Source organism: Bos mutus, chromosome 10 (assembly GCF_027580195.1).
Source record: "Bos mutus isolate GX-2022 chromosome 10, NWIPB_WYAK_1.1, whole genome shotgun sequence".
NCBI classification, from domain to species: Eukaryota; Metazoa; Chordata; class Mammalia; order Artiodactyla; family Bovidae; genus Bos; species Bos mutus.
Genome location: NC_091626.1, coordinates 18,340,134 through 18,360,137, shown reverse-complemented (window position 1 = coordinate 18,360,137; position 20,004 = coordinate 18,340,134). Strand labels below are relative to the sequence as shown.

At 35.7% G+C, this 20,004-nt stretch overlaps 1 protein-coding gene across 11 annotated transcripts in view; it reads left to right on the top strand.

Annotated features, from left to right (window-relative positions):
• The window catches only part of MYO9A (myosin IXA), a 257,282-nt gene that overhangs the window by 111,870 nt on the left and 125,408 nt on the right, over positions 1-20,004 (top strand). For all 11 annotated transcript variants that reach the window (XM_070377371.1, XM_070377369.1, XM_070377374.1 and 8 more), the window contains 3 exons: positions 2,527-2,648; positions 9,162-9,303; positions 18,004-18,199. In XM_070377371.1, coding sequence (XP_070233472.1) covers positions 2,527-2,648; positions 9,162-9,303; positions 18,004-18,199 — 460 coding nt within the window. The remainder of the gene's footprint in view (positions 1-2,526; positions 2,649-9,161; positions 9,304-18,003; positions 18,200-20,004) is intronic.

Sequence of the window (20,004 nt, the reverse complement as noted above, 5' to 3'; positions counted from 1 at the left end):
AAACAAAACCTTTAGCAAACTCGGTATAGAAGGGAACTTCCTGATAAAGGCCATTTACAAAAAACCAACAGTTAATATCATACTTAATGGAAACAGACTAAATGATTTCCCCCTAAGATTGAGAACAAGGCAAGGATGTTTTCTAAGAATTTTTATCATGAATGTAGGCATGTGAGGACATCCAAATGGAAAGTAAACATAGGAAAAGATATTTCATTTATTAGTCTTTGCTGCTGCTAAGTCACTTCAGTCGTGTCCGACTCTGTGCGACCCCATAGACGGCAGCCCACCAGGCTCCCCCATCCCTGGGATTCTCTAGGCAAGAACATGGGAGTGGGTTGCCATTTCCTTCTCCAATGCATAAAAGTGAAAAGTGAAAGTGAAGTCGCTCAGTCGTGTCCGACCCTCTGCGACCCCATGGACTTCAGCCTTCCAGGCTCCTCCGTCCATGGGATTTTCCAGGCAAGAGTACTGGAGTGGGGTGCCATCACCTTCTCCATGTTAGTCTTTAGGGAAAATAAAATTAAACCCATACTTAAATATTTCTAGGCATTCACCAGAGTGACTAAAATGAAAAAAACTGACAATGCAGGTATTAGAGAAATACTGTGCACTGGGAAGTCTCATACACTGGTGGTGGGTGCATAGATTGGTACAGCCACTTTAGAAAATTGTTTGGCAGTATCTTCTGAGTTTATATGTTTGTACTTTATAAGCCGGCGGTTTCACTCTCCAAATCTATATAAATGCTTACAAAAAGTTTTGTACAGAAATGTACATAATGCCCTTATTTTTAATAGCCAAAATTGGAAATGAGTGTAATGTCCATCAATAGTCCAGTAGATGAATGTATTGTATATAAATATATCATTGGTTCTTGAGGAGTTAGTTATTCTTCTTCTATTCCTACTGGTACAATCAGTATCACCTAGGCACTCCTTCCAAGTGCACTACCCCAAACTTTCTTATTCACACATTCTGAGTTTGTGGCTTCTTTTTTTAGCAAGCTCTTCATGTGATTCTGTTGTATATTAAAATTTGAGAGTTAATGTTTTGTAGCAGATTTTGGCATGCCTTTTCTATAAAAAAGTATAAGTAAATCAGTCTTCTGGGTTTTGGAGGCCATGTGCTCTCAGTTCTGCTATTACTTTGAGAAAGCAGCCTAGACAATGCATAAATGAGTAAATGTACTCCACTACCCGTCTTACAGCAATTAAAATGCATGTACTTTAGATGCGTTCGACAACATAGATGTTTCTCTGAAACATAATGTTGAGTAACAGAAGAAACGCCAGATCAAAAGAATATGTATTGCATGGTTCTATATATATATAATTTTTATAAAGAGGTGGATTTTGTCAGAGGTATAGAAGTTAGGATAATAGTTAACTTTGAGCAGGAGGATCTGAATCACCGTTGGGAAACTGGAATGGGAAGGGATTTTGAAATACTAGTAAAGAATATAAAAATCCATGTGCTTACACTATCTAGTATGCTGTTTATCCATGCTGTGAAAAGGAAGAGGGAAAAAGCTTTACCACTGCTTGGGGGTGACCTTATATAGCATTACTTGCTTGTGAAACTGTTGAGGGGGAAGGACTAAGTTAGCACTTACTTTTTACAATTAGAGTAACTAGTTTATACGAGGGTCCACTTTTCCTTACAGGATAATGATAATACAGAAAGAATGATTCAATTATTAACATCACTGTTTCACAAAATCACTGTATTTGCTGAGAGGTATGCAAATATAATCAGTGAATACTAAAACCATCAGATGAACAGGATATTAATTTGATGCCTAAATATCATTCAGTGTAGAACCTTCTTTATTTTCAGAATCATCTTTCTGACACTTTAAAAAGTAAAAGTAAAAGCATCACAGAGATGAATAAAAGAATATTTATTTCCCAGTGTAGATGTTAAAGAAGGAACAGTAGGGGCTTCATAAGAGAGTTTTGAATGGTTACTCAGTGTGTGAGCTTTGAGTTTAGTCTTGGAATTGGGGAAACTCCTCTGCCCCTGCCTTTTGAAAGTTATTCTGTTTATTTTGTCAAAGTTCACTGTGTACGAATTCTATATGATTTTTATCAGTGATCACTGGAGGTGATAGTTTTCCATTTTTCTCAGACATTGTTTCATTATATTCACTGTTGATGATCCAATAGTTCTTTTTGATGGCTTCAAGTTGTGTGGGAGAAATTAGTCTTTTTCGTTTTACATTTTTCCATAGTGTAGTCATCAGATAGTGTAGCTAAAACAAATCACACTTAGTTTTCCATCTGAATGGAATCACAAATAGGATTCTAATCAGAAAATTTGGTTGCATGTACTATTAAAAGAAAATAGACATATACTATATCACAATTTTATGAAACTGAAATATACATTTCTTTCATTGTGTAGATTAATGATTTTTCAAAGTTTAGTCTATTCTTTTAATCCTGGTAAAAACTTTTTAGTCCTTATTCTCACATACCTTTTATTTTCTGCAAGATGAATAAATTGTTAATTTGTATTTCCTAGGAGGAATATAGAACTGAAGGTATCAGCTGGCACAATATAGACTACATTGATAATACCTGTTGCATAAATCTTATTAGCAAGAAACCAACAGGTCTGCTCCATCTTTTGGATGAAGAAAGCAAGTGAGTATGATTCGTTTCAGTTTTGTTATTGGCCATGTGAGTTTTTCATGTCTTCTTAAGCCCTAAACTTTCTTCTTAATGTTATTAAGAGCAAAAGTTTCCCTGGTATGCATTTTTTTGTGTGTTTATAAGAAAATTGGATGGACTTCACTACTGAACTCATTTTTTCCTTGACTTTTTCCAAATTTCTTCTGCAAAGTCACTTTGATGTTCAATTGTTGGTATATATTTTTTTGTTTTGTGTTTCTTATTGAATTAAGTTTTACATATGAGATGTGTTTGCAGTTTTCTTGCTTAGTGGTAAAGAATATAATAATAGATTTGTGATATCTGCCATGGCTGTGCAAGTTTTTAGTGACCACATATGTTAGATATTTGCCATCCCTTGGTAACACTGTTCAGTATAAGTTAGGTAAGCTAAGTGTAGTCGCTCAGTTGTGTCAGACTCTTTGTGACCCCATGAACTGTAGCCCCTCAGTCTCCTCTGTCCATGGGATTCTCCAGGCAAGAATACTGGAGTGGGTTGCTATTTCCTTCTCCAGGGGATCTTCCCGACCCAGGGATTGAACTTGCGTCTTCCGTATTACAGGCAGATGTTTTACCCTCTGAGCCACCAGGGAAGCCTGACCAAACTTAAATATATATGTTGCAGAAATAAAGCTTCATGGAGCATCCTCCACCATGTTCTCAGTGCTCTGGAAAGTATTATTATAGTTTAATTATTCTAAGAGATGGCAAATCTAGAACTGGAGAAACCAAAGTGGTGGAGAGTGTGTTGGTTTTCCATGACTCTTTAGTAAAATATTTAGAAATTGAATTAGGTCACTTGATTCCTTGTTTAATACTATACCCATTAAACTAAGATATAAAATATTAAGTAGTAACTTTCATAGGTAGGATGACTGTATACCAGGTTTGTGTAGGACAATCTATAAAGTTTATACTGATTGTTCATTTTAGTTATTAAAGGCACCTACTTTAAGAATATCCTGATATGTATGGTAAGTTGTATGTTATTGCCATTTAATATTCCATAAACTCACAGAATTGCTGCATAGAATTATAAAGTAATATGGCAGAGCTGCAAAATATATTGGAAATGATATTGCCAACAATTATATCTGCCCTTCCATCATTAGTCTATTTCCATTAATCTAAATGAATTAAAATTCAGCAAAAAGCATTTTAATTTTATGTGCAAAGTTGTAAATGTTTCTTGTATTGCTCTATATTTCCCAAAACATACATTATCTCTTATAAAATTTTGAAGTTAGTGGTTCTTAACTCTGCTTGCATGCCTTAATTCTGATGTATTTTATTTTAGAAAGTGTCATAGGTGATTTTGATATTTAGTATGGAGAACCATTGTAGATATTGAAATGATAAGCAGTTATTTTGAGATGTCTTATGAACAAGAAAATTTAAGCAATTTGAGAAAAAGATCATATGTATAGTAAATGATGGACTTGAGATTCAAACCCACCAGGTATTTCTGAATAAGAAGCTTTAGTTTTGTCTTTTACTTGAACTTTTGTTTTCCTTTTTTATTGTAGTAACATTGGTTTATAACATTATATAAGATTCATATGTACATTATATTTCTACTTCTGTATACCCTACAGTATGTGCTGACTACCAAAAGTATATTTTTTATCTGTCACCATACAGTTGATCCCTTTTACCAATTTCACCTTCCCCCTGCCCCATCTTCTCTGGTATATAAAAAACTAGTATACAAGCAAAATCAAAATACAAGAATAAACCAAACAAAACAAACATGAGCTACGGAGAACAGAGTAATGAGCTTGTGCTTTGAAGTATTGTCCTTATTTGCTTTACCATAATGCTTAGACTGTGATGTCAGAAGTTCAGGGTTGTATTCCAGCTCTATTAACTACCCTCAGCAAATCTCTTAATATCCTTAGTCCTCAGTTTTCTTGCATGCAAAAAGGAAATAATGATGATTAATTATAATGCTGTCTACTCTATATCTTACAGTGGTTGTGAGCAGGAAATAAGCTATGGATATATAATTAAAACATGAATAGAGCAAAGGGGCCTTGTCTGTTATTCTTTAAGCAAAGTTTCATTGAGTGTACATCTTACTATGTTATACAAAGACCATCTTTACTTGGTCAGTTGCTACCTCACAGAAATGTAGATATTTCCCAGTGAAAAGAATGTCACCTTTTTGCTGTTACCCAGAAGCTTGTGGAGTTAAGCCACAGGTCCAGAAATTACAGGAAGACAGATGTTGGCTCAATATAAGAAAGAGCTTTTTAATCATTAGAACTGATTAGCAGCTGCTTCATAAAGTAGTAGAATTTTCCATTATAGTAATTATTTTGCATCATCTATCAAGGTACTTTTGCAGGTAGAAGATTGGACTGAATAACCTCTTGATTGCCACTTCAATTGTGCTTCTATATCAACTCCATAAAATTTTTTAATAAACCGTAGTATTATTTCCCTTGCTTTAAGTTAATCCTGTTATCTTTCCTTATAAATTAGCCAGATTTGTGTCTCTGTTTTAACTTCCTAGAAGATGCAAAGACATGAAATGTTTTCCCTCTTTCATGTACCAGTGAAGAGGACTTGACAATAAATTAGTGTCATTTGGAAAGAGCTGTTTTTGAAATCACTTTGAGTATTTTTCCTCTGAAAATATTTTGTTCTGTAGAGGATATATTACATGAAATATCCTTCCTGGTATTCCTGCTTCAGTCAGTGTGTTTGTAGTGCTTTAGGAGCACATGTTGGAAGTTAGAATTCTTGTTTAGTCTTGTCTGCTAGCTGTTCAAATTTTATACATTAGATTCTAAAGGATTCAGTGTGGAGTTTAGAAAGGAGGAATGGTGTAAGCAAAGTTAAGAGTGTTACTAGTCTTTCCCATAGTACTCAGTGTGACCTGCTGACAGCAGCACTGGCGTCATCGTAAAGGTTGTTACAAGTACAGAGTCTCACACTTCTGTCCCAGACTTCTTGACCAGACTCTGCGTTTTATTTAACAAACTGAAGTTAAAAATCAGAGCATTCATTTAGGCCAACATTTTATCAATCTTGCTTGTTCGTAAGAATTACCTGGGGAACTTATAAATAGTACTTTGTCACTGGCCTAGCATCAATTCAGTAGAATCACAGGAGGTGGGGTCCAGGCATTGGTATTTTTAAAAACTCCTTAGTTGGGGTAGCCTTAGATTAGTGCAAAGAAACACTAATCTAAGGCTACCCTTGCAGGTAGTCTTTGGGGAAACATTAGATGAAGAGTTTTGAAATTCATGATAATGTCTACTTGGTCTCTGTTCCAGGCTCTTTTGCTTAATTATGTAGTATGTATCCACAATTGTTTATTGACTGCAGGACTGGTGGAAAGGTTTTTTTTCCCCCATCTTTCCTTATTTGGAATAGAAACTGCCCTCATATTTGTTCTCATTAATTATCTTCCAATCAAAAAAAAAAAGAAATAATGTATCAATTAAAATGGGCAAAAAATGTAAATAAACAATATAAATGTCCCATAAACATGAAAATTAGCATTGGTTTTAATAAAGGAAGTTTAAATGGAAACATTTAATTTTTTCCATTATTTATCCAAGAAAAAGGAAACAAATCACAAGCTTTTTAATGACTCAGAGGATTAGAAGGCAAGTAGACCTTAGGTAGAAATAATGAGATGAACATCCTTCCTGAAAAGAAGCATGCTGCTGTAGAGTAGTGACAGATGTGTTTGCAGAAGTTGGGTTGGTCTGGGCTTAGGAGCTTGGATTTCAATTTTCTAAAGTAGGGGAGGCACACCATTAAAAGCACATTGTAGGAAAATTTATTTTGATAGTTGTGTTTGGTGACATGAAACATGGTAAAATTAGAATCACTAAGGCTACTATAAAGGCTGTTGCTGTATTCTCTGAAATTGTTCAAGAGTTGTAACCTGTTCTGGAATGGCTTTAGAGTTCTGGGAAGGAGGGAAAAGCCTAGAGGAAGGGATAGTGTTTGATGCAAAAGCAGGCCTCAGTTGACTAGGAAAATGGCAGTGTTGCTAACATGAAAAAGTAGGTTAATTTGTATCATCCCTATAGGATGTCAACTAATGTTAGGTATTTTTGCTAGTGTTATTTAATTCTTCTAGCACTATCATTCATTCTACTCATTTATGGATTAACAAGCCAGTTCCTAAAGAAGGTTGTACCTAGCTTGCCCGAGGTCACAGACAGAATTTGTAATGTAGGCAATGACTATCTGACATCAAAGAGCTTTCTCCTTCCTGGTTCCAATAGGTACTATGTAATTAACCATTTTTCTTGTAGTATTGGAATCATTTTAGTGCATTAGATATTGTATTCAACATCTTTATATCTCACATCACATTATTTTTTATTATTCAAGTACTATTAAATGAAACTATTCTCTGAAATATACTTGACCTCTCCTTTTTTTTTTTGGTCAGTGATTATTTTCTCTGTTTGAAACTCCTACCAAACTTTTGAAATATAGCTTGTAATTGCCTCTTGTATCCTCTGAATCTTTACATTATTCCCAACCACTAATGATTTTTTTTTTTTTCTGTTCTAAAGTTTTATATGTCTGTACTACTATTATTGCTAGTATTATACTGTATTCCCTTGTGGCTCAGTGGTAAAGAATCCACCTGGCCAATGCAGGAGTTTGATTCCTGGGTCAGGAATATCCCTGGAGAAGGAAATTGCAACCCACTCCAGTATTCTTGTCTGGGAAATTCCATGGACAGAGGAACCTGGTGGGCTCTAGTCCATAGGGGTCGCAAAGAGTTGGATACAACTTATCCACTAAATAGCTACTACTATTATGTGGTTACTTCTTAATAAATATTATTTGAATGATTCCCAGATATGAAATGTTCATCAGTGAGTATAAATCTATTGATGTGTATTTGAAAGAATAATAGGTATAATATAAAAACATTCAGTAACTGATGTAGGTAAGAAAATTACTACTTAATTTATAATGAAAAAAATTAACCTGGATTTAAAGGACCTGTCCAACCTGAGAGATCATTCCCTTTTTGCAAGTTCTTGAACCCAAGCAACATGTGATTTGGTTTTTATTATCCTTTGAGTCTTACGGTGCAGCACGCTGTGACCCAAGATAAACATCTAAAAACCTGAGTTAATTTTCTTATTTCTGATACTTGCATAGTATGTGTTAGGCAAATCACAACTTTTGAGCTCTCATATACAAAATAGGAATACTAAATCTTTTTTCACTCATCTTTCAGATTGTTTTGTTGTTGTTCAATCATTAAGTCATGTCTGATTCTTTGCAACACCATAGAATGTAGCACACCAGGCCTCCCTGTCCCTCACTATCTCCTGGAGTTTGCCCAAGTTCATGTTCATTGAATCAGTGATGCCATCCAGCCATCTCATCCTCTTCAGTCTTTCCCAGCATCAGGGTCTTTTCCAATGAGTCAGCTCTTTACATCAGGTGGCCAGAGTATTGGAGCTTCAGCTTCAGCATCAGTCCTTCCAATGAGTATTCAGGGTTGATTTCCTTAGGACTGATTAGTTTGATCTTGTTGCTGTCCAAGGGACACAGTACCAGAGTTCAAAAGCATCAGTTCTTCGGTGCTCAGCCTTTATGTCCAACTCTCACATCCATGCATACTACTGGAAAAATGATATCTTTGACTAGACAAACCTTTGTCAGCAAAGTAATATCTCTGCTTTTTAATACATTGTCTAGGCTTGTCATAGCTTTTCTTCCAAGAAGCAAGCATCTTCTAATTTCATGGCTGCAGTCACCATCTGCAGTGATTTTTGAGCCCAAGAAGAGAAAATCTGTCACCGTTTCCACTTTTTCACCTTCTGTTTGCCATAAAATGATGGGACTGGATGCCCTGATCTTAGTTTTTTCAGTATTGAGTTTTAAGAGGGGCTTTTTCACTCTCCTCTTTCACTTTCATCAAGAGGCTCTTTAGTTCTTCTTTTTCTGCCATTAGGACAGCGTCATCTGCATATTTGAGGTTTCTCCCAGCAGTCTTGATTCCACCTTGTTATTCATCTAGCCTGGCATTTCCCATGATGTACCGTGCATAGAAGTTAAATAAACAGAGTGACAATATACAGCCTTGTTGTACTCCTTTCCCAATTTTGAACCAGTCCTTTGTTCCATGTCCGGTTCTAATTATTGCTTCTTGCCTCACAAACAAAAAACTCTTGTTTGTTTCAAGAGACAGGTAAGATGGTCTCGTATTCCCATCTCTTGTTTTCCACAGTTTGTTGTGATCCACACAGTCAAAGGCTTTAGTGTAGTCAAGGAAGCAGAAGTTGATATTTTTCTGAAATTCCCTTGCTTTTCCAGTGATCCAGCAAATGTTGGCAACTTGATGACCATTTCCTCTGAGCTTGTTATGAGAATTTATTTAAGTGAAAACTCTCTAATTTGCTAAATCTGTTAGATGAAATTATAATTATTAAAAAAATACTTTATTAACTGCTGCATCTTTCTTTAGTGTTTTTGTTTTTATTTTTAATTTAGTTTTCCACAGGCTACAAATCAAACACTGCTGGACAAGTTTAAACACCAACATGAAGAGAATTCTTACATTGAATTTCCAGCTGTGATGGAGCCTGCTTTCATCATAAAGCATTATGCCGGGAAAGTAAAGTATGGGGTAAAGGTCAGTAAATTTCTCATTGAATAAGCCTTTAGGACAGAGGAGTGTTCTTAACTGTTATCACCATCCCTATTATACTGTTTTCTTTGTAGTTGGTCAGTAACAATGGGAGAAATTTTATAAGGATGATACCAAAATTCATACTGTTCTTTGCAGTATTCTTCTGTCATTAGCTGATGGTTTTATTGGTTTTTTCCTGCAGCTAAAATTGATGTCAATCCATTCTAAATGTAATAGCTTTTTTATCTTGTTTATTTTTAATTCTTTAAATTTGACTTTTATGTTGGGGTTTAGTTGATTTATAATGTTGTGTTTCAGCTGTACAGCAGGTGTGCAGGTGTACAACAAAGCACTTCAGCTATATGTATACATGTATCCATTCTTTTCAGATTCCTTCCTCATATAGGTTATTACGGAAGTGTAATAGCCTTTTTAGATCTGCAAGAATAGATACCATTGGTATGTCTGAAACCCACTAGTTCATCTATGTATGGCTGGTTGAGTTTTTCTCTTCTCTACATCCATGAGGCCTCATGTCCTCATGTATCTTTGGATATTTGTGAGCTTGAGCTCCTAATGAATATGTTGAGACTTAACTCCTGCAGAAAGGAATCTTCATAATTTTGCCCATCCCTTGTTTGTAATTGAGGAACCCTTCAACCATTGGATATTTAAGCCTGATACTGATGGCAATTTCTAGGCGAGGTAGTGATGCTGTGGAATATTGTGGAGCAATATGTTTTTTCTGGATCTTGAGGTGAGAGTCAGAATTAAGACCACTCATTCACTCATCACTGATTCATTTATTCAAGAAGTACTTATTAAAACATGAAGCACATGTCAAACTCTGTGCTGCTAATTTATCACTAGATCATTCTAAACACAAAGCACAGAGTCTGACATTTGTGTTTAGAATGATCTAGTGATTAATTAGCTGACATGATCTTGGTGTATAAATTAATGAATAGGTTCTATGAGAGAAAGTAGTGAATTAGTCGATTTTTAATTTGTAGGTAATGAACACCTCCTTCAAAACTCAAATTTTGAGAGATGGTCTGAAGTAAATGTGACCTTGGTGAGGGGTTGGGATGGTGAATCTTATAGGCCATGAGATAGAAAAGAATTTAGTATGTTAAAATAATTGAAAACAGGTCAGCATTACTAGATTATAGTGATCAAGGAAGATAGCGGCATGAAATCAATGTAGAGAATGGACAGTAACTTAGTTCTTTGGGGCTTCTTGACCAAGTTAAAGGAGTTTGGTTTTTGCTGAAATTCTGATGAGGAGCCATGAAAAAATTTTAAGCAGAGAATATGTTATGTGTTTTTAAAAATTGATTTCTCAGAGGAGAAAAACTAGCAGAGGGAGAGATTGGGAGCTGGGAGATCAATGAAACATTAAGGTAAACTGGACCCCTGAGGTGGCAGTAGAGATGGAGGAGATCTAGATGATTATAAGAGATTTTTGGAGCTGCAATGAGTAAATCTTGTTGATGGATTATAGTTAACTGACTTCTGGGTATAGCTAATGGGTGAATTTTAGGTGCTATTTTCTGAGATGGAAAAGACAAGAAGGAACAGATTTTAGGTACACATTTAGAAAAACAGAGTAGAACGGTGCTTATTAGTGGGTGGGGGAGTTGAGGAGAGGCTGGCTAAGGATAAAAACCTGCAGTTAATTTCTGGAGTTCTGATGTACAGCATTATAATTATAGTAAACATTGTGTTTATAGTTAGCATTGTGATTATACCACTGTCTTCAAAGTTTCTAAGATAGACTAGATCTTAAATGTTCTTACCACAAAAAAATGATGATTGTATGACATAATGGAGGTATTTGTTAACTTTAAAATGGTAATCATATTACAGTTTACAAATGTATCAAATCAGTATTAATATTTTATATACTTTAATGTTGTGTGTCAGTTACATCTCAATATATAAAAATAAAGTCTAAAACAAAAAAATCTTGACCTATAAAATCATATAGCAAGGTATATAAAATGCAGAAATCTCAAGTGTCCAGATTTCTCTCATACCCCTTCCAGGCTCATTCTCCCCCACCCAGAGGTAAACGTGACTGTAATTTTTTATCCTTAGTGTTTTTTTTTAACTTACTAAATTTCAGATAAATAGAATCATACAATATATGCATTTATGTCTGTGATTCATTCATTCTTATTATCAGATAGGTTGAAAGTAAAAGGATGGGAAAAAGACAACACTAGGCAGACCCTAACAAAAACAAAGTTCCTGTAATTACACTGTTACTGGACAAGGTAGGCTTTAAGACAAGTATCATTAGAGACAAAGAAGCACACTTCTTATAAAAGGGGCTTGTTTCAATGAAGACATAATCAAAAGTTATATGTACCTGATGACTTCACTTCAGGCTAAAAGGGGAGCTAGACAAGTTTATCCTTAAAGTTGTAGATTTTCATACATATCTTTCAGTAATAACAAAATATGGAGACATGAAATCAGTAAAAACAGAAAAATTGAGCAGCACTGCTAAATAACTGACCTAATTGGCACATCATAAAGATAATTAGATACTCTTTGGTGTTTATAAATTAAGTGAACTTCTATGTAATCCCTGAGTTAAAAAAGAAATCACAAGTGATAATATTTTAAACTGAACATTAATGATATAATGTATCAAAATTTGTAAGATGCATTTATTTATTTATTTATTTTTTTATAAAAACCTTTATTTCTCATGTGTTCCCCATCCTGGACCCTCCTTGTAAGATGCATTTAAAGCAGTGATTTATAACTTTAATAAAAGTATATGTTAGAAAGGAAGACTGGTTGGCAAAACAGTAAGTAAGGAAAATCAGCAAATTAAACTAGAAGAAGGAAATAATAAAGCAAAGACTAGAAGTCAATGCAATAAAAAGCAGACATATAGTAAAAGAAATGAGCAAAACTAAAAGTTAGTTCCTTTAAAAATAACTGAAAATAATACAGATGATCCTTGAACAGCATAGTTTTCAGTTGTGGGGGTCCACTTTTACACAGTTGGAGATGTGTCCAGTGGTGAAAGTGAAGTCTGATGCTATAAAGAACAATACTGCATATACTACTGGAATGTTAGGTCCATGAATGAAGGTAAATTGGATGTGGTCAAACAGGAGATTCCATGTTTTAGGAATCAGTGAACTAAAATGGACTTGAACGGGTGAATTTAATTCAGATCACCATTGTATCTACTCAAATGGGCATGAAACCGTACAAGAAATGGAGTAACCCTCATAGTCAACAGAAGAGTCCAAAATGCAGTACTTGGATGCAGTCTCAAAAATGACAGAATGATCTCTGTTCTAGGGCAAACCATTCAGCATCACAGTAATACAAGTCTGTGTCTCAATCACTAATGCCAAAAAAGTTGAAGCTGAATGGTTCAATGAAGACCTATAAGACCTGATAGAATGAACAACAACAACAAAAAAAGATGTTCTTTTCATCATAGGGGACTGGAATGCAAAAATAGGAAATCAAGAGATATCTGGATTAACAGGCAAGTTTGGCCTTGGAGTACAAAATGAAGCAGGGGAAAGCTAACAGTTTTGCCAAGAGAATGTACCAGTCGTAGCAAACACCCTCCTGCAACAACACAAGAGAAGACTCTACACATGGACATCACCAGATGGTCAATACGAAAATGAGATTGGTTATCTTCTTTGCAGCCAAAGATAGAGAAGCTACATACGATCAGCAAAAAAAAATACCAGGAGCTGACTGTGGCTCAGATCATGAACTCCTGATTGCAAACTTCAGACTTTAAATTGAAGAAAGTAGGGAAAACCACTAGATCATTCAGGTATGACCTAAATCAAATTCCTTACAATTATACAGTGGAAGTGACAAGTAGATTCAAGGGATTAGATCTGATAGACAGAGTGCCTGAAGAACTATGGACAAAGATTTGTGACATGGTATAGGAGGCCGTGATCAAGACCACCATCCCCAAGGGGGAAAAAAAATGCTAAAAGGCAAAATGGTTGAGGACGCCTTACAAATAGCTGAGAAAAGAAGAGAAGCGAAAAGCAAATGAGAAAGGGAAAGATCTAGCCATCTCAATGCAGAGTTCCAAAGAATAGGAAGGAGAGATTAAAAAAAGCCTTAAGTGCACAATGCAAAGAAATTAGAGGAAAACAATAGAATGGGAAAGACTAGAGATCTCTTCAAGAAAATCAGAGATACCAAGGGAACATTTCATGCAAAGATGGGCACAATAAAGGACAGAAAATATATAAACCTACCAGAAGCAGAAGATATTAAAAAGAGGTGGCAAGAATACACCGAACTGTACAGGAAAGGTCTTAATGACCCATACAACTACAATGGTGTGGTCAGTCACCTAGAGCTAGACATCGTGGATGTGAAGTCAAGTGGGCCTTAGAAAGCATCACTACGAACAAAGCTAGCAGAGGTGATAGAATTTCAGCTGAGCTATTTCAAATCCTGAAAGATGATGCTGTTAAAGTGCAGCACTTAAAATGCCAGCAAATTTGGAATACTCTGCAGTGGCCATAGGACTGGAAAAGGTCACTTTTCATTCCAATCCCAAAGAAGGGCAATGCCAGGGAATGCTCAAACTACCACACGGTTGTACTCATGTCACATGCTAGCAAGGTAATGCTCAAAATCCTTCAAGCTAGTACTTTAATCAAGATGGTATTTAAATCAATAGTACTTGAATTGAGAACTTCCAGATGTTCAAGCTGGATTTAGAAAAGGCAGAGGAACCAGAGATCAAATTGCCAACATCTGTTGGATCATATAAAAAGCAAGAGAATTCCAGGAAAACATCTGCTTCATTGACTACGCTAAAGCCTTTGACTATGTGGATCATAACAAACTGGAAAATTTGTACATCAAGGCTGTATATTGTCATCCTGCTTATTTAACTTCTGTGCAGTGTACATCATGGGAAATGCCGGGCTGGATGAATCATAAGCTGAAATCAAGACTGCTGGGAGAAATATCAACAACTTCACATATGCAGATGATACCCCCCTAATGGCCTGAAGAGAAGAGGAACTTAAGAGCCTCTTGATGAAGGTGAAAGAGGAGAGTGAAAAAGCTGACTTAATACTAAACATTCAGAAAACTACAATCATGGCTTCTGGTCCCATCACTTCATGGCAAATACCTGGGGGGAAAATGGAAACAGTGATAGACTATATCCTTGGACTCCAAAATCACCGCAGATGGTGACTGCAGCCATGACATTAAAAAACTCTTGTTCCTTGGAACAAAAACTATGACAAACCTAGACAGTCACTTAGCCAGCAAAGGTTCGCCTAATCAAAGCTATGGTTTTTCCAGTAGTCTCATATGGATGTGAGATTTGGACCATAAAGAAGGCTGAGCACCGAAGAATTGATGCTTTTGAACTGTGGTGCTGGAGAGTACTCTTGAGAGTCCCTTGGACAGCAAGGATATCAAACCAGTCAATCCCAAAGAAAATTAACCCTGAATATTCATTGCAAGGACTGATGCTGAATTGAAGCTCCAGTACTTTGACCACCTGACACAAAGAGCTGACTTATTGGAAAAGACCCTGATGCTGGGAAAGACTGAGGGCTGGGGGAGAAGAGGGTGCCAGAGGATGAGATTGTTGCATGGCATCATCGACTCAATGGATATGAGTTTGAGCAAACTCCAGGAGATAGTGAGGGACAGGGAAGCCTGGCGTGCTGCAGTCCATGGGATGCAAAGAGTCAGAAACTATTGAACGACTGAATAACAATTTATGCTAGATATCTTTCAGTAAATAGATGCTGCAGTACTGTGTGATCCATGATCAACTGAATCCTCAAATGCAGCACTGTAGATGCTATGAAGATCTGACTGTAAAGTTATATGGGGATTTTCAGCTGTGGTTTTGGGCAGCATTCCTAACCCCCATGTTGTTCAAGGGAAAACTGTGTTAGTAAAAGATAACAGAAAATAACTAATGAAAGGAGAAAGCTTCACAGATTGCTGGTAGCAGAAACAAATAAGGGGATTTTACTACACACTCTAAGATATGAACATATTTTGCCAATAAATTTGACAGTGTAAAGTAGAAAATTCCATGAAAAAATATCGCCAAAACTGACACCAGAAAATATAGGAAAACTTAAAAATCCTATGTTTGTTAAGTAATTTGAATCAGTAATTTAAAATTTTCTACAAAGGGAATTCTAGGTCCACATGGTTTCACTGGTGACTGCTTTAAAGCATATAAGCAGTACTGGTCTTACACATTTTCTTTCAAGTTTGAGATACCTTTAAAATGTATAAATGCATCTTCACACTTAACAAGAAATATCTGAGCTGGAAATACAGATTTGGGTTTCATCATTTAGATAGAGTTTAAGCCACAATTATGGTTGAGATAAACTGATGTAAGATGATCAGAAAATATGAGTACACAGGATGAAACTCTTAAGAATTTTCAATACAGAACCAACAGTGGGGACTGAGAAGAAGGGATAGCACAAGATATAAGTAGTAAGTCACAAGCTGTGTTGTTATAGAAGGCAACAGAAGACAGTTTCAATGATGATGTGATTAGTTTATGATGTGATTTAGTTGATTAGTACTTAGGAATGTAGGAATATGAAGACAGAGAGACAGGACCATTACATTGGGAAATGTTGATGACTGTCAACATGGAAAAGAGATATAGAATTTTAGATTTTATATTGTACTTGTTAATAGGACAGAATAATCTTTGGAGTAGGGCAGACTGATGTTTTAGTTCCTGTAGCAGTGCTTATTATGTTTGACTTCTGATGAACTTCTTTATCTCTCTGATTACTTAGCAGTGAAGTTTGGTTTATAATTGAATCTACTTTATTGAGTAATTGTTAGAATTAAATTAGTTATATATAGTGCTTAACTTAGTGCCTGACATTTGTCTGTCTGCCCTCAGTATTTGTTGCTGCTGGCATTTTGATTTGAAAATTCTTCCTCAGTTTTGCTAACTTTTATCATATATACTTTTGCTCAAAGGGTACTTAGGGACACACTGAGCACCAAGACTTCAGACTTGTTTCCCCCTTCCCCCTGTTTTCAGGAGAACCAAGAATTATTAGGAAAGGAAAGTCCCAAAGGTAGCAGAATGAGTCCAAGCTGCCTTGTGGACATGAGGGTTGATGACATTATACTAGGCATGACCCTCCAGGAGTTCTGAGTTAGAGCTATTCTGTGAAGCTGCAGTGACATGAAGTGATTTACTCACCAGTCCTTCCATCTGGGTGTGGCTATAGTCAAATGCCTAGATTGTGTGTGTCAGTCTGGGACCTTCTTCCAGGAGTGTAAGTTTCTTGCCCTCCTTATTTTTTTGTGAGGTATTTAAACTCATTTTCTTCTGTTCTGTCATCTCTCACTTCCATTGGCAAGTGGTTTTAACTGGCTATTTACATTCCTTTGGTAATCTTATCCAACTTTAAAAATGTATATGCTGATGATATCCAAATGTGTTTTCTGAAATCTGTTAGACTCTAGGCAGGTATGTCCATCTGCCTACTTGATGTCTGTATGCAGACAGTATAGTGGTTATGAGTGGCTATGTTTGAACCTCTATTCTTCTCATTACTGTGTGATAGGGGCCAAGATAGTTAACCTTTCTGTGACTCAATTTCCTCATCTATAAAATAATAATAATATCATCCATCTCAAGGACTTGTTAAGGTGATGAAATGAACTTCAATGAGACAGCATGTGTAAAATGCTTAGAAGTGTGCCATTTACTTAGTAACTTCTCAATAAATGTTGCTTGTTATTGTCATTATTTTCACCATCTCTAACTTCACTTGGACAAAACTTATCTCCTGATCATCATTTTCTGTCCTCATATCTTCTCTTTTCTCAAGTCTTCTCCATGTTAGTATATATAGTACCTCTACCTACCTTGTTGCTCAAACACAAAATATAGGTGTTCACCTAATTCTCTTGTTCACTCACAATGCTCTAATCCACCAGCAAGTCCTTCGCCCTTACCTCTAAAAAATGTCCCAAATAAGTAACCATTTTCCCTTTCCTATAGTACCATCCTTATAGTGCAAGTCACTGTCAGCTCTTATTTGGAATACCTTTCTCCATTCTTTGTACAATTAACTCCCTCAGTAGCAATCAGTGATGTTTATAAAACATCAGTTAGTTCATGTCATTATCCTTCCAGTGGCTTTCCTTGACACTTGAATAAAGTCCAAACTCCTAACTCAGCCTTGCATAGCTTACATAGCCTATTTATCTCCCTTGCACCTCTCTCACCCTTGCCGAGAATGCTCTAGGCCTCAGTCTTACTAACATTCTCCTAACTTCTGCAACTTGGCACCACCTATAGGTAGTAGGTGTTCCCTTTGAGTGAAATGTTGTTCCTGGTCTTCTCATTTCTGGCTTCTTTTTATTACTCAACTCTTTTGTTGTTTTATGTGATAGTCCCTTAGAGAATCTCTCCCAGACCAATGTTTAACAAGCTGCAATAAGTTGGGGGAATGTTCATTCTAATTTAAATGAATTATAGAATTAAATAGTTTTAGGCCTAGATGGGACTTTATAGAGGATATCTATCTGGTCCATCTATCTGGCTAACACAGAAATCACTTCTATACCCTTATTCAGCCACTGTTCAAATATGTCACCCATTTTCTTCTTGGCTTAATACGTTTTTTCAAAAATAACACTGGTATTTTTTTCATGTAGGATTTCCGGGAAAAAAACACAGATCATATGCGCCCTGACATTGTAGCTCTTCTGAGAAGTAGCAAGAATGCATTTATCTCTGGGATGATTGGAATTGATCCTGTAGCTATTTTCCGATGGTCAGTTCTCCGAGCGTTTTTTAGAGCCATGGTTGCTTTCAGGGAAGCTGGGAAAAGACACATTCAGAGAAAAACTGGTAAGCAATAGACATCAGTATTCTGCCATGCTTCTGTTTGTTTTTTTTTTTTTTTAAATCATGCCCTAACATTGTGTTTCAGATTTAATGAGTGCTGGTGAACTTTATGTGTGTGTGTATATATATTATTAATAAATACTGATAGGAATAATGAGTGTAAAGCACCTGTTATTTCTTAGGCATACTGACATTGGTAAGATTCTTAAGCAAAAAGTGAAATTATTATGTAATTATATAGAACTTAATATTGATACCGTTCTCTGTTTTCTTCTAACGTCATAGTTTTTACTACCAATGAAACATAATATGGAAGCATAAATCAGGAGACAGAAAAATTAGGCTGGAGGTGGTATAGTATGGTGGATAACCCAGCTTCACTTGTCGTCTCTGTTGTCATCAGTTGGATCAGTTGTCATCTCTTCTCTTGACTGATTTTGTGACTGTTAGCTGTCTTACTTGGAGTATTAATAGTACCTTCAATATTATGAGGGTAAAATTAGATAATACTTGTAAAGTGTCTGCTTATGAAGTGTAATTTTCATTTCCTTATGCTTAATTTAGTTAGCTGAATTTTACTTTAAAAGTTAGAAATGGATAAAGCTGGATACTTTTTTGTGTGCCTCCTCTGCTGTAGCTCTAACCTTAGATAGACCGTTGCTGCATAGTGAGTATTTTCTAATACATATGTAATCATTTAAAATAATATTCTTCTGCCAAGAAGCCTCAGCAGAAGTGGGAGAGGATACACTTTGTACTTTCAGGGCTCCTAGGCTTACTTATGTGGCTTTTTGCAGTGAAAATTTAAATTTGGCTATTATATTTTTTAAATGAGTAAAATATTAGAAAGATTGTATTTCTAAAATGAGAGGCCAAAGTAATTGAATTTCATTTCTGTATTTCAGATTATAATGTGTACGAACTGACCTTTGTGAATAGAACTATATATAATTTTTTTAAATAGAAGGAAAATCTTAAAACTGCTTTGCCTTTGCCAAAATTATTTCTAAGAGGCCATCTTTGCAAAAAAAACTTGAAACAAATTTAAATTGAGGTATAATGGACATATGACATACTAGTTTCAATTATATAACATAATGATTCAGTATTTATATATACTGTGAAATTATTTCATCCATCACTATTCCAACCATTACAGAGTTACAAAACGTTTTTTGTATGTGATGAGAACTTTCACAAGTTAATTTCTTGGCCACTTTCAAATATATACTGCATTATTGACTACAGTTGGAGAAGGCAATGGCACCCCACTCCAGTACTCCTGCCTGGAAAATCCCATGGGCGGAGGAGCCTGGTAGGCTGCAGTCCATGGGGTCGCTAAGAGTCAGACACGACTGAGCGATTTCACTTTCACTTTTCACTTTCATGCATTGGAGAAGGAAATGGCAACCCACTCCAGTGTTCTTGCCTGGAGAATCCCAGGGACAGGGGAGCCTTGTGGGCTGCCCTCTATGGGGTCGCACAGAGTCAGACATGACTGAAGTGACTTAGCAGGAGCAGCAGCAACCAGCAAAAAATTAAAAAGAAAAGTTTTTTTTAAAGATGTAGTCTTAATTATTATAGTGGACATCAATTTATGTATCAATATTGAAAAATGTATCAATTCTGGAAATTGATATATATTCTACTAAGATTTAGCTAAGACAATAAACTTTTCTTATATTTACTATTAAATACTTTGCTTTCTGTAAAAGTTACATTGTATGTTCTTTTGGCATTTAAACTATTATTTGTGGAAGCTGGTTCTATGTATATTAGTATTAGTACAAAGACATGCAGTGTTACTA